Here is a 15672-nt window from a genome sequence, read left to right as displayed (position 1 = left end):
TGTCTTCTCTCAGGCATTTGGCAGCATATGATAATTGCTTTTCTTATTGTTGATTGTTTAAAATGGTTTTAGATATATGTGTGTCTGTGTGGTCTGTTTGTATATCAATGGTTTTTAGACTTTGTATAATGTATTTGTAATGGTTTTTAATCTTCGTAAACCACCCAGAGAGCTTTGGCTATTGGGCAGGATGGAAATGTAATGTAATACAATAGAGCTCTCCTTCCTTTCCAACCAGCCCTTGGTGTGTCAGCTACTTTACTCGGCAGGCCCTGTTGTATCTTGTGACACTTATCCAGCCATCCTTGATCTCCTGGGCCCCAGCTTGCACATTTTTTCCTGCTCAGGACCCAAGAAGATTGTGAGCAGGGGAGGTGAGCAGGACTGAATGATTGATTGCACAACCAGGCCTCCTGTTCCATGTAATGGTTGCTTGGCATGTAGTAAAACTCTTGAGGAGAAAGAAAGCTCAATGGAATACTATGCCTGTCTTTCCCACACATGGAGAAGGATCATGCCTTCCATTCAAAATGTCCGTTTAATGGAGAAAATTTACTCATAATTGCAGGCAGCACAATCCAACAAAAGTTAACCACATTTTAAGCCCTATAATTTGTTAAAATAAACAAATAATAATTGACTTAAGTGGGAGAGTTAAGCATGTGTCTGGGGATAAATCTTAGAAGTGCTAAGCACACGTTCAACTGTTTCTGTTGAAAACAGTGGAATTTACTGTGGCTAGATTATACCCAAGTATTTAATTGGAGAATTCTTCCAATGTGGAAGGTATCATGTAAGAAAATATGGAGGAAAATAGACTAGATGTGCCATCAGCACTTATGGTAGATGGAAGCTCTGGTGTTGAGATGTGTCTAAGAACAAAGGCAAATAAGGTGATCAGAGTGCTAGCCAAGAAAGGATATAATAATTATCCCCCCCCCGACCCCCAAAGATACTTTTTTAAAGAGTGAATAGAGATGTATAATGGCCCATTTTACTATATTTTAGAAAGCAGTGTTTATGCCATTTTGCTCTTACAAAAACCTTCCTGATTAGAAAGAGGAAAGAGAAACTGGATATTCAGGTTAAAATCTTTCCCTCATTTGCCACTGGAGGAAAAATTGCTGGATAGAGTTAATTTTACAAAGGACTTCCCCAAAGACTATTTTCTCCTTAAGCCAATGAATCATGAATAATTCCATACAATGTTTCTAACACTCCTAGAGAGTGGCACTTCTCCCATTTGTAGTGTTTCCAAAGATTCTGTTTCCCTTGGTGGTTTAACAATTGCATGAATAATCTGTTCTGTGTTAGTGTTTGATTAGAGACAGGCATTCCTTATCATTTCAGTTAATGCAGTGCTTGCAAAAATTGTGTTTTTTTAATGAAGCAGATTGAATTGAACAGGTATTACAGCAAAACGCACAGATAGGCCAGAACATTTTGTCACTCAAAAAAATTTACCCTGACAAGTTAGGTAGTGTCGGCCTTTCCAGTCAACCTCTTACAATACGTTGGTTGTTAACTGACTTGGGTTCCGAATCTTTGTATTGCATGTAAATAATCTGTGTAGTAGCTTTCTAATTTTTCCCCAGAACTTGGAATGGTTTTAAGTGTGAATCCATCCCAAGAATTAAAAGATTTCTCAGTGCCTTTCTTGAACATCTTCCTTTGGGCACAAGCCAGTCCCATCTAGTAAAATGAATGTAAGTTGTGAACTGGAGAAAACTATACCAGAAAAGCATAGGATGGAAGAACGCCATTATGTAGGCCTTCCTGGGTTTGAATAGACACCAGTTAGCCTCTGCAGCTGCTAGTAGGTGATATTTCAACAGGAAAATAATGTTAATGGGAGTCTGCCATTATTCCAGCAGCCTAAACCCTGTCATGCATTTCACAATGTTCCATGCATTAATCATTAACGTTACCATGTGTGTTTGGGAAATCACCCAGATGTTCTAGGTATCGAGAAGAAGTGAGTCATGGGAAAGTGGCTGTTCTTTGAGAGATTCCAAGAGTGGGGGGGGCAGAGGGAGAATAGAAAATGGGCAGGTGGTGGAGGAATAGAATGGAGTGCTGCAATCCTGAACAGCAACTTAACGCACTGCAACCTTTCATTTCAGAGCCCACTTGTTCATTACATTTTTTAGAAGTTAATTTCATCATTTCACAATAAAAGCTTAAAAGTTTTTGAAATTAGCACAAGTATCAAAACTTTTGATTAAAGTATATTTTGTTGTTCTAGTAAAGTCAGGGCTTTGCAAATGCTTGATCATTATTTCACAATATTTGCCTGATCAAGTGTCCAACCTTAGACAGGGCTCCTTCAACCCATACAGTTTTTAGCTGCGGAGTGCCACAGGACTTTTGTTATTTAAGAAACGCCTGTTGTTTTCTAAATATAGAATCATAGAATAGTAGGGTTGGAAGGGTCCTACAAGGCCATCGAGTCCAACCCCCTGCTCAATGCAGGAATCCAGGTCAGAGCATACCTGACAGATGGCTGTCCAGCCTTGTCTTGAATGCCTCCAGTGTGGGAGAACCCACCACCTCCCTAGATAATGGGCTCCATTGTCGTATTACTCTAACAGTCAGGACGTTTTTCCTGATGTTCAGCCAGAATCTGGCTTCCTGTAACTTGAGCCCATTATTCCGTGTCCTGCACTCTGGGATGATCAAGAAGGCCTTCCTGTCTGTGACAACCTTTCAAGTACTTGAAGAGCGCTATCGTATCTCCCCTCAGTCTTCTCTTCTCAAGGCTAAACATGCCCAGTTCTTTCAGTCTCTCTTCATAGGGCTTTGTTTCCAGCCCCCTGATCATCTTTGTTGCCCTCCTCGGAACCCTCTCCAGTTTTTCTGCATCCTTCTTAAAGTGTGGTGCCCAGAACTGGACACAGTACTCCAGATGAGGCCTAACCAGTGCTGAGTGGAGGGGAACTAGTACTTCCCGGGATTTGGAAGCTATGCTTCTAGTAATGCAGCCCAACATAGCATATGCCTTTTTTCCAGCCACATCACATTGTTGGCTCATATTCAGCTTATGATCGACAGCAGTTCCCAGATCCTTCTCGCTTGTAGTGTTGTTGAGCCACGTATCCCCCATCTTGTAACTGTGCATTTGGTTTCTTTTTCCTAGGTGCAGAACTTGGCATTTGTCCCTATTAAATGTCATTCTGTTGTTTTCTGCCCAGCACTCCAGTCTATCCAGATCACTTTGAATTTTGTTTCTGTCTTCCAAAGTATTAGCTATCCCACCCAATTTTGTGTCATCTGCAAATTTGATCAGCATTCCCTGCACCTCCTCCTCCAAGTCATTAATAAAAATGTTGAATAGCACTGGGCCCAGGACTGAGCCCTGCGGTACCCCACTCGTTACCTCTCCCCAGTTTGAGAAGGTCCCATTGATAAGCACTCTTTGAGTCCGATTCTGTAGCCAACTGTGGATCCACTGGATCGTTGTTTCATGTAGCCCACTTTGAGCTAGTTTGCTCATCAGGATATCATGGGGCACTTTCTCGAAAGCTTTGCTGAAGTCGAGGTATTTGATGTCTACAGCATTCCCGCAGTCCACAAGGGAGGTTACTTGATCAAAAAATGAGATCAGATTCGTCTGGCAGGACTTGTTTTTGACAAATCCATGTTGGCTTCGAGTAATCACTGCATTGTTTTCAAGGTGCTTACAGATGGATTGCTTTATCATCTGCTCCAGAATTTTCCCAGGGATTGATGTCAGACTGACTGGGCTGTAGTTCCCAGGTTCCTCCTTTTTACCCTTTTTGAAGATAGGGACAACATTAGCCCTCCTCCAGTCATCTGGCACTTCCCCTGTCCTCCATAATTTCTCAAAGAGAATAGACAGCGGTTCTGAGAGTTCTTCTGCCAGTTCCTTTATGAACCTAGGGTGCAGTTCATCTGGCCCTGGAGATTTGAACTCATTCAAAGTAATGAGGTGTTCCTTGACCATATGCCTATCGATCTCAAGCTGCAATCCTGCCCCTTCAGCCTGTACTTCGCCTTTGCCAGGGGGGTCATAGACCCTCTTTTGGGAGAAGACTGAGCCAAAGTAGGAATTGAGCACCTCTGCCTTTTCTTTGTCATCTGTTATCGCTTTGCTGTCCTTATTTAATAGCTGAACAACCATTTCTTTCCTCTCCCTTTTACTATGCACGTAGCTAAAGAAAGCCTTTTTGTTGTTTTTAGCATCCCTCGCTAACCTCAGCTCGTTCTCAGCTTTAGCCTTCCTGACATCCCTGCAATTCTGTGCTACCTGCCTGTACTCTTCCTTTGTTACTTGGCCTTCTTTCCACTTCCTATATGTGTCCTTTTTTGTTTTCAGGTCATCCCTAAGCTTTTTGTGAAGCCACATTGGCTTCTTCTGTTGTCTTCCACCTTTTCTTCTTGTTGGAATGGTTTGTAATTGTGCCTTGAGAATTTCCTTTTTTAAAAGCTCCCAGCCATCTTGGACTCCTTTTCTCGTTAGAGTTGCTTGCCATGGGACTTTACTGATCATTGTTCTGAGTTTATTAAAATCAGCTTTCCTAAAATCCAGGGTACGCGTTTGACTACACTCGGCTTTTGCTTCCCTTAGAACCAAGAACTCAAGTACACCATGGTCGCTTTCCCCCAGAGTTCCTGTAACTGCTACTTTATCCACTAAGTCATCTCTATTGGTTAGGATCAAGTCAAAGATAGCCGATCCTCTAGTTCCTTCCTCTACTTTCTGTAGGAGGAAGTTATGCGCCACACAAGTCAGGAATTTCCTGGAAGGGCCATGTTTTGCAGAATTTGTCTCCCAACAAATATCGGGGAAATTGAAGTCCCCCATTACTACTACATCATGCTTCCTTGAAACATTGGCTATTTGCTTTTCAAAAGTTTCATCCTCGTCTTCTCCTTGATTGGGTGGCCGGTAGTAGACTCCAACCACCATGTTCCTTTTATTCTTTGCTCCATTTATTTTGATCCAGATGCTCTCGATGGGGCTACCAATCTCATCCTCCTGTATTTCTGTGCAGAGATATATATTTTTCACATACAGTGCAACCCCACCTCCCTTTCTGTTCCTCCTGTTCTTTTTGAACAAGTTATATCCTTCAACTGCTGTATTCCAGTCATGAGAGTCATCCCACCAAGTCTCAGTTATCCCTATCAAGTCATAATTTCCCTCCTGTATTAAGAGTTCAAGTTTGTTCTGTTTGTTTCCCATACTCTGGGCATTAGTATATAGACATCGAAGACCATGTGCTTCATAGTCTGGCTTTATTCCTACATGTTTCTGAAGACTATTATTGGGCGTTATCAGAGCTGTTCTCTCCGTTGCGGTGCATGCGCCTACGTCCATTGTTACCCCCAACATTACATCTCCCTTTCCCGTAGGATTCAGTTTAAAGCCCTTCTGATGAAGTTCTTCATGCTGAGGCCAAACACATTCTTCCCAGCCATTGTGAGGTGCAACCCGTCCCTTGCCAACAGCCCATCTTCGAGGAAGTATAGCCAGTGGTCCCAGAATCCAAATCTCTCTCGTCAGCACCACCTTCGTAGCCAGTCATTCACCTGGAGTATTTTTCGTTCCCTTTCTATCCCTCTTCTAACTACTGGAAGGATGGATGAGAAAACTATCTGGACCCCAAAGTTCTTGAGTTTCCTTCCCAAAGCTTCAAAGTCTGACGTGATTTCTTCGTACCTCCGCTTGGCGGTATTATTTGTTCCCACATGGATGAGAAGAAAGGGATACCTGTCAGAGGGCTTTATGAGTGCAGGCAACCTTTCAGTCATGTCTCTAATCTGTCCTCCCTGGCGAGTCCACGGGTCTTCGCGACATACTTGGGTCTTGATCCCACGCAGCAAGGAGTCTCCCACTACTACCACTCTTTTCTTCTTGTTGTAGGCCTGGGTTTCATCACCTCTATTTGACTGACCTTCAGCCTCTTGCTCACTCTCATGTAGGTTCCCCTGTGATTCTTCCTCTGCAGGCTGTCCTCCAGTCTCATCCGCAAATACCTGGAATCGGTTCCACAGCTCCACTGCTTCCACTGGTGCAGAGTGACGTCTAGTTCTTCTTCTTCTGTCACCCTTTTCCAAGGAGTATCCTCTACTCCATTTTTCTTCACCTCAGCATTTCCCACTGCCTCATCTTGCTGTTGCTCTTCAAGCTTCATGATTGGGATAGATGTGGGGTCGGGATAGATGTGGGGTCTCCAGCAACAAAAAGTGAGGTATTTTTTTCCCAAAGAAATTTGTGCAAATAATTGGTTCCAACCTTCAATCTTTTCACTGTGACCCCAGATTCTGATGCTGCTGGTATAAACATTTGTATGAGGAACAACTAGAGAGGGAGGGAAAACCACTCAACATCTGGATGAATTTTATTAACAGGCCAGACACATTTACTTTTCCCTTCAAAACTGAATTTCCTTGTTACACAATCTCCCTTACTACACAGAAAGCTGGCAGGAGCACATTTGGCAAGAGGATTGCTGCTGGAAGTTTCATATATAGCACAGGTCCTCAGACTGCAGGGGTAGCCTCAAATGGGGTGTGTAACACCCCCAGAAGAGGGGCAAAGACTACCAGGAGAGAGATGAACAGGAGGCAGGAGGCTTTTTTTTTTTTTTACTTCCAGCGTATAGCAGTTCCTGGTCATGTGGCATTTTCACCACCAGCAGGAGCTGTCAGTCTTGCACTTTGTCACTTCCGAGGGGCCTTGTGGAGGTCATTAGAACTGGCAGCTTCTGATTGTAGCAAGCAAGTCATATGATTGGTTCACTTCTGCCATGCCCCAAGCCAGTCATCCCCCACCTGGTGCCCTGCAGATGTTTTGGACTACAACTCGCAGAATTCCTGAGCATTGGCCATGCTGGCTGGGGCTGATGGGAGCTGAAGTCTACAACATCTGGAGGGCACCAGTTTGAAGAAGGCAGGTCCAAGAAATAGCTGTCACAGGCTGTGGTTGTCATTTGAATGATTCATTAGAAATACAATATGGGAATAATTCAGTACATTCAAGTCAAACCAAAGAGCACAATTGTATTCAGGTAGTTCTGCAATAAAGACACGGAGTACTTTTCTCTGTATTTTCCTGCCAGTGCTGTCTGTGGTGTAGGAGGAAAGGGTCACAACCCAAAACCAGCCATAATGGGGGTGGAAAATTGGAAAAACGAAAAACAAAACTTAAAATCCTCACCGGAGAAAGGCAGGAATAATTTCCTTGTTTCCCAGAAAATGTCCCAATACAAAAGTAAAAGATGACTAAGCTAAGCACAACCACAGCTTCAGATAAACCAGCTGTTTTTTAGATCCAACATGAAACATTTTTGTTAATGCCAATGCTTATAGTAACAAAAGAAAAAGGAGTTTCATGAAAAAATTCTCTCATTGGTAGTTGGACTTGCTGAAACGAACAAAAAAAAAATCTAATCTCATCCTGCTGCAACAAAACCTTTTACACTGAAATAAAATAAACTTTATAGACTAAAATAAATTAAAGCATTGGGAAGAAAGATATTCCTGGAAGTGATATTTTAGACAAAGTGAGACTGGCCAAGTTTTTAAATGTGAAATATAATTTGATGGATTACAAACACAGTATAAAAATAGTTCAGCAAGGTTAAGTCTAGGCAAGAATATTAATATACTGTAGCTGAAGATGCTGATTTCAAATGCTCTCTCCCATGCATTGTTTGATCTATTGGCACGAGCTATGGGCTGGTTCACCTACTCACAGCCCAAAGATCTTATACAATGGGCAAAATCCAATGGAGTATTGACGCCCCTGCTGATTCTTTTCTGCCCAGCTAGTTCTTTTCTGCCCCTCTGATTCCCTTCTGCAAGTGATGGGTCCCGCCAATAGTGTAGTGCAAGTAGGACCCACTGCTTACACAAGGAGATTTAGTGCTTCCTAAGGGAAGCCCCCAAACAAGTGGAAACGCTCGCTTCTGGAAGGAGGCAGGTCAGCTGGAACTCTCCGCCAACCTGCCTTCTTCCAGAAACAATAATTTCTGCTTATTTTGGGTTGCCCTGGAAGCGCTAAATCATTGTTGCACAAGCACTGGGGGCTGCTTGCACAACGCAATCAATGGGGTGGAAGTGAATTGGTGGAGGTGGAAGCACCGTGTTGGATTCTGCCCTGTGTGTGCGTATATTACATACAAGTGTGTACCCCCGTCCCTCACATAAGAGGTACATGTATCATGTTTCCAGGATGCAAATGTTGGTGACTAGTTTGTGTGATTCTTCTGCCTCAGAACTGTGGGGAAGGTCTAAACAAATTGGACACACACACACAAAGGTATGACATATTGTGTTGTGGTCATGACAAAGAGGTTACATTTCTAGGTTCCCTAAATGACTGTCCTCTAGAACAGTTGGTCATGGAACTGACCAGCAGGGAGGTGATCCTGGACTTAATTCTAAGTGGTGCTGCCCAGGTCCTAGTGTGGGATGTGAGTGTTGTTGAATCTATTGGAAATAGTGACCATAGTGCTACCAAATTTAATTTATATTGAAGTGGAAAATTCCCAAGGAAGTCCAACACAGTCACATTTGACTTCAAAAGAGAAAACATCTCTAAAATGGGGGAGCTGGTAAAATGGAAGTTGAAAAGAAAGAGTCAAGATGTTTAAATCTCCAAAATACTTGGATAAAAAATGATGATGATAATAGATACCCAGCTAGAATGTACACTGCAGGTCAGGAAAGGTAGCACCACAATGAAGAAGTTGGGATATTTAGCCCCAGCATGCATCACTTTACACTTACTTACATTGACCCGCATTTGACATTTGGATGCCCATTCTCCCAGTTTGGAGAGATCCTTTTGGAGCTCCTCACAATCCCTTTTTGTTTTAACCATGCTAAATAATTTGATGTCATCTGCAGACTTGGCCATCTCACTGCTCACTCTTAATTTCAGATCATTTATGAACAGGTTGAAAGCATTCGTCCCAATACAGATCCCTGTGGGACCCCACTGCTTACATCCCTCCATTGGGAGCATTGACCATTTATTCCTACTCTCTGTTCTTTAACCAGTTACTGATCTATAAGAGGACGTCTCCTCTTATTCCATGACTGCTAGGTTTGCTCAGGTGTCTTTGGTGAGGGACTTTGTCAAATGTCTTTGGAAGTCCAAGTAAACAATGTCTGCTGGATCACCCCTGACCACATGTTTACTGACACTCTCAAAGAACTCTAAAAGGTTAGTGAGACAGGACTTACCTGGCGGAAGCCATGTTGATTCTTTTTTAGCGGAGCCCGTTCTTCTATATACTTACTAATGTTATCTTTAATAATGCTTTCAACCAATTTACCTGGAACAGACATTAAGGGTGCAATCCTGTTGAGATAGACGGTGGCCCCCGACTTCCTCTGAAGTCGGAGACGAGTGTCTCTCCAGTGAAGGGCAGCTGAAGCATGGAGGAGAGGATTCCGTCCATGCTTTGTCTGCCTGGCAGTTTTTCTTAGACACCTGATTTTGGGCATCTAAGCGTGGCTTTGGGGAGGGGGTGGGAATGGGGCTGGAGACTGCATAGGAAACTGTCTAGAAGCTTCCATGGTTTCCTTCCCTTGTTGTTGTTCAGTCGTTCAGTCGTGTCCGACTCTTCGTGACCCCATGGACCATAGCACGCCAGGCCTTCCTGTCCTGCGCTCTCTCCCGGAGTGTGCTCAAGTCCATATTCATTGCATCGGTGATGCTATCTAGCCATCTCATCGTCTGCCGTCCCCTTCTCCTGTTGCCTTCAATCTTTCCCAGCATCAGGGTCTTTTCGAGTGAGTTTTCTCTTCCCATTAGGTGGCCAAAATATTTGAGCGTCAGCTTCAGTATCTGTCCTTCCAATGAGCACTCAGGGTTGATTTCCTTTAGGATGGACTGATTTGACCTCCTTGCAGTCCAGGGGACTCGTAAGAGTCTTCTCCAGCACCACAGTTCGAAAGCATCAATTATTCGGCGCTCAGCCTTCCTTATAGTCCAGCTCTCACAGCCATACGTTGCTACTGGGAAAACCATAGCTTTGATTATACGGACCTTTGTCGGCAAGGTGATGTCTCTGCTTCTTACTATGCTGTCTAGGTTTGCCATAGCTTTCCTCCCAAGGAGCAAGCGTCTTTTAATTTCATTTTAATTCCTTCCCTGCCCCCCCCCCGAAAACCTCCTTTTTGCTCTGTCTGTGCTCCATGTTACAAGCACGGACAGGCACAGAAGGGCAGTCGCGACAGTTCTAACTACCCCAGCTGGGGGGGGGGGGCGGGGGCGGGGAGCACAGTTTCCCAGCTACAAGCTTGTAGTGCTGTCTACAAGCTCGGAGCTGGGAAGTGGAAAAATCCTATCTTCCCCAGATGCTGTCTAGGGGACATAGGATTGCTCTCTCTGCTAACTGGCCTGTAATTTCCCAGATACCCCCTGGACCCCTTCTTAATCATTGGCACATTGGCCATTCTCCAGTCCTCTGGTACAGAGGCTGATCTTTGGGACATGTTACATATTTTTTGTTAGAAGATCAGCAATTTTACGTTTGAGTTTCACATAACCAGCAGTCATGGAATAAGAGGAAAGGTCCTCTTACACATAACTGGTTAAAGAACAGAGAGTAGGAATAAATTCTTGGAATGGAGGGATGTAAAGCATGGTCCCACAAGGAATTGTATTTGTACCAGTTCTTTTTAACTTGTTCATAAACGATCTGGAATTAGGAGTGAGCAGTGAATTGGCCAAGATTGCTGACATCAAATTATTTAGGGTGGTTAAACCCAAAATGGATTGTGAAGAGCTCCAAAAAGGTATCTCTGAACTAGGAGAATGGACATTAAAATGTCAAATGCAGTTCAATGAAAGCAGCTGATTATCATTGGGGCAAAAAATCCAAAACATGTATACACTGATGGGATCTGAGCTGGTGGTGATTAGTTAAGAAAGAGATCTTGGGGTTGTGTGGATAGCATGATGAAAATGTTGAGCCAGTATGCAGCTGCTGTGAAAAATACAGATTGCATGTTGGACATAATTAGGAAAGGAATCAAAAATAAAACTGCCAGTATTATACAACTGCCCTTATACAAATCTGTGGTGTAATGATCAAGGGGTTGGAGCAACTCCCCAGTGAGGAAAGGTTACAATGTCTGGGACTGTTTAGCTTAGAAAAAAAGGCAAATGCTGGGGGACAAAATTATGCATGGTGTGAAGAAAATAGATAGAGATGCATTTTTCTGCCCTCTCTCATAACGCTAAAACCTGGAGTCATCCCATGGAGATGAATGGTGGGAGATTCAGAACAGGTAAAAAGAACTTCATCACAAAGCATGCAGTCAAACTATGAAATTTGCTACCACAAGATGGCCACCAACTTGGATGGCTTTAAAAGTGGATTAGACAAATCCATGCAGGATAAGGCTATCCAGTCAGTATGGCTACTAGTCAGGATGGCTGTGTGTTACCTTCAGTAACAGAGGCAGCATGCCTCTGTATACCAGTTGCTAGGGAACATGGGAGAATGCCATTGCACTCATGTCCATTTGAGAGCTTCCCACAGGCAGCTGGGTGGCTGCTATGGGCACAAAATGCTGGACTGGCCTTTGGTCTAATTTAGTATGGCTCTTTTTCTTCTGACAGCCAGTGTGGTATAGTGGCTACAGTGTTGGACTAGGACTGGGGATACCTGGGTTCAAAGCCCCACTCAGCCATGAAGCTCACTGGGTGACTTGGGGCCAGTCACTGACTCTTAGCCTAACCTACTTCACAGGTTTGTTGTGAGGATAAAGATGAAGAGGAGGGGGTCATAAACACTGTTTTGGGCTCCTTGGAGGAAAAGGTTGGGCATAGATAGGTAGGTAGGTAGATGGATGGATGTTCATTTGCACATTGGCTCATATGGGTAGCAGAAGGTGCGTGCATGCCTATTTCCATGCCCTAGAGTGAATATGTGAACAGTCCTAAGTGACGCACTTTAATGGTGTTTTATTTTTTCTTCTTTTCAAGGGAATTCCTGGGATCCCTGGAGGTCAAGGAATAAAAGGAGAAAAGGTATTCATAATGATGTAAAATCAGAATATGGACACTCACTTTTTTCAGTAAAAACACCCACCCACTCCCAATATGTTCTGTAGTAGATTAAACACTATATATTTATTTCTGTCATAGCCATATTGTGGCTTTGAGGTTTGAAGAGGCTGCCCTCCACAACAAGAGCTTCCATATATAAGGATGTCTTGGTACAACAGAGGACAGATTAGCTCTGTTACAGCCTTTGATAAAATTGTCCTGGAGACATTACAGAGATATGTGGAAAGCAGAGCCACAAGTTTCTCATCGTTTGGCGTTCTCTGCATCTCTCATGTGATAACATGGATCTTGCCCGTGATGAGCTCCAGGGGTCCTCTGGGTGAAAATACATTGTTCACTCCCACTGCTACTTCCTTGGCGTCTCTGAAGTGAGGGAAAAGGCCTTCAATGGGGGCCCTGAAATGAATTCAGAAACTGGTCTATCTCTTTAAATCAGAATGACAAGAATTTAATTTTCAGATGCTGCTATTCAGTTAGATTATTTCCTTTCCTTTGAAATTGCTCCTGTTAAAAGTAATCTCTGAATTAGTTTTGTCACAGATATTGCATGAATTTGCAATGTGTTTTTAAATTTTAGGGTGAAATTGGACCACCAGGACAAGAAGGAACAAAAGGATCACCAGGGATGTCTGTATGTCTGTGCTACTGTATTTTTTTAGCTATTGAACACTCTTCTATAGGTACGAGGCTAACTTAGAATCAGAAAGTTAATGACAAATGGAGAATTTAACAAATGGGGAAAATCTACAGTATGGACTTGATAACCAACCCACTTCTAATGACATTGTCATTATCCCAAAGAATACAAAAATATTCAGTTTGTAAAAAAAGAAAAGAACAAGATAGTACTTCAGGTGTTTGGTAAAGGTCACTGAATATAACTACATTGAGAAAACAACAGCAATAGAAATAATAACTTTAGGACAATGCTTGTAGCTAGGCAGACTATTTTGAATTGCACTACATGTACACTGGGTACTGCATATAAACTGAACCCTTTCCTAGAAAAGGGAAGCTATTTGTTATCCCAATGCGCCTTTAAAAGAGTTGCGTGTGAGCTCTCAACAGGACACATGTCGCCCGCTTCTTAGGGAACTTGAAAATGGTTATTGTTTCCATCATATTAAACTTTTTTACAACAATGAGGCGCCTCTGTTCTGATCTGTTAATAACTTCCACAAACTATTCTTTTTCCAGAGTGGATGGATGGTATTAATGTTGAACAGATGGTGGGCCTCAAAGTGTAGTTCAGAATTGATGGCAAGTGATGTTTCTATATTTTTATCCCTTTTTATGGGAATGATTTTGGAGGATGTTTCCTCTTTGAGCTGAAGCTTTCGTTTGCTTCACAGCTCTTGAGTTATGGATTCTGTGTGAATTATTTATATGAGACTGTTAGTCTAGACCAGGGTCTTCTCGGTCTATATGTAAGCTAATGTAGTGAGTGGCTGAGAGGCCTAGCTATGAACTTGGACACTGCTGCCGCTAGCATTGGAGGCAGTGGCCTGGTGCAGACACGACGCTTGCGATTTCGTAGCCATGATTAGCCGGTGGAGACTGGAAGCACGCTGTGGGCTTGTGGGCTTCCTTTCCCTCCTTACAAATTGTTCCATTCATTCCCTGGTTAATGTTAACTGTGGTGAAACATGTTTGCACTGGCACTAGCTTTAAGCAGCTGTGAAAACACCTTACATCCTTTTGGTTTAAAAGCTAGTCATGGTTGTCACTGGTGGGGATGGAACCACACTATATTTACCACTATGGAGGGAAGGGAGGGGGAATTCCTAAAGGGAGGAGGGCAGGAGAAGGGAGCAGGTGAGCTTGTCGCCCACTCCCAGTATCCTAAGGAAGCTGAGCTTGCGAACTTTGAATGTGCACCAAGCCAATCAGCAAGCATACATGCAGGAGGAGGATCTCCATGTGTACTTTGGAGGAGGCAAGTCATTTTGGATCGAAATGAGGAAATTGGTTCCACTGAACTAAGACAGATTTCTGTGTGGGAGCTTTTTAGGGTTGCAGTATAATTTCACTAATAAATGTGTAAAGCAGGGATACGCAACACAAAACCTGCAAGTTGTTTATCCATCCTGCCAGTGCTTTCCACATAACCTTGGGCTTGCACTCTGTGGCAAGTCACATGTGGACAGTTTTTCTATAGAAGAAGGAATAGTTTTCTGTGGTAAAGAGCCTTGGTGTCCAGGCAAGGTTTGTGGACTTCATATTTCCCACAAGCTTTATATCACTTTATTCTATTTAATTGTCGTCTGTTACCTTTGAAATGGCTTTGCTGCAGCTTTAGGTCTGCCCTGTTCTAATGTTTCTAGATGTCTTAAGTGATGACAGCCGCGTTAGATCTAATTATTTAGTGGAATTAATTTTCCAGAGGTCTTCATTCATTACCATTTTTCTCTTCCCTCTTCCCTGATAAGATGAATGTACCTCTCAATGCATGGAGTATTTGAATACTTTGAATAGCACAAAGGGAAATCAACCAAAATATAGAGTGAGATATTTCTGCTGTTAGTCACATAGTTTGTTCCAGAACAGATGGAAACCCTGTTGACAGTTTATATGTAATACTTCAGGGAAATTCTGTAATAAGTCACTGTTAAGTAACAACTATACCCATTATGATTGCCAGTTTCAATAATTTATTGATTTATCGGCCCCAAGTATGGCCAGCTTTGGAAAAGACAGCAGTGATGGCATATTATCCTCTAATTATATATTGCTAAATTCTTTTGTTTTTGCTCTAGTCATATTTATCCTCTTTATTAAATTGTTGTTTCATCACTTCTATGTTTCATATGTGAAGCTTCCAGATACTGTGCAAGCCAGTTTGGAAAACATTCTATGATTTAGATTTGTAGGTTTTCTAATGTTTCACATTAGAAAAACACAAAGTTGGAAATGTAAGACCTGTGAGAAAAAAAGATCTCAGTGTTTGATCATTTTGGGAGTTGTCAGCATCATAAAAGGCACATAGTGGCTTCTTAATTTAAATAGCATTTTAATGCTATTTAAATATTATTTCTTACTTGGCTTGTAATACTTTTTAGAGATGTAATGCAGCTATGGCAGATCGTATGCATGCTTATGGTCCTGACCAGTCAGTTGGAAATATTGCAAAGAAATCCTGATCAAAATTTATGAAATACTTTCCTGGATGAAGACAGTTCTGGATAACTCGGGAGGTCATCCAATGACCCTATAAGGGAAAATAAACATTCTTAAAATTAGTATCTTACTGAGACTGGTATTCATTTTGATGGGTCTTCTCTCATAATCCCCAAAAGAGAGATCAGCTTTTCAGAAAATGTCTATGGGCAACTGAGGCAAGTAGCTAATATCACAAGGTGGTTTTAAACTCCCTAACCGATGTGTTTACTATAATACTCAATTGTGCAAGCTAAATTGTGGGAGACAGACTCAGGCTCTGACCAGCCCTGAATGGACCCAGATAGAAATGGCAGAATTGTCCCCTCTACAGAACTGGGAGGAACTACTTTCAACATATCTCAAGCATCCCACACACTACACCCCCAATACTATGGCTACTCGTCATGGTATTGCTCCCAACTTCCATTCCTTCCTTCAATTTTAAGATCAAGGCTTTA

At 42.5% G+C, this 15672-nt stretch overlaps 1 protein-coding gene across 1 annotated transcript in view; it reads left to right on the top strand.

Moving 5' to 3' along the window:
• Window positions 1-15672, top strand: part of COL21A1 (collagen type XXI alpha 1 chain) — a 141272-nt gene that overhangs the window by 94586 nt on the left and 31014 nt on the right. The window contains exons 18-19 of the mRNA XM_084831041.1: window positions 11972-12016; window positions 12633-12686. Coding sequence (XP_084687167.1) covers window positions 11972-12016; window positions 12633-12686 — 99 coding nt within the window. The remainder of the gene's footprint in view (window positions 1-11971; window positions 12017-12632; window positions 12687-15672) is intronic.

The sequence above is a fragment of the Heloderma suspectum genome, chromosome 1 (assembly GCF_057233095.1).
Source record: "Heloderma suspectum isolate Gila_16-S chromosome 1, 16-S_ref, whole genome shotgun sequence".
Taxonomy (NCBI): domain Eukaryota; kingdom Metazoa; phylum Chordata; class Lepidosauria; order Squamata; family Helodermatidae; genus Heloderma; species Heloderma suspectum.
The sequence above is the reverse complement of the archived record's forward strand: the minus strand, read 5'-3'. Positions and strand labels throughout refer to the sequence as shown.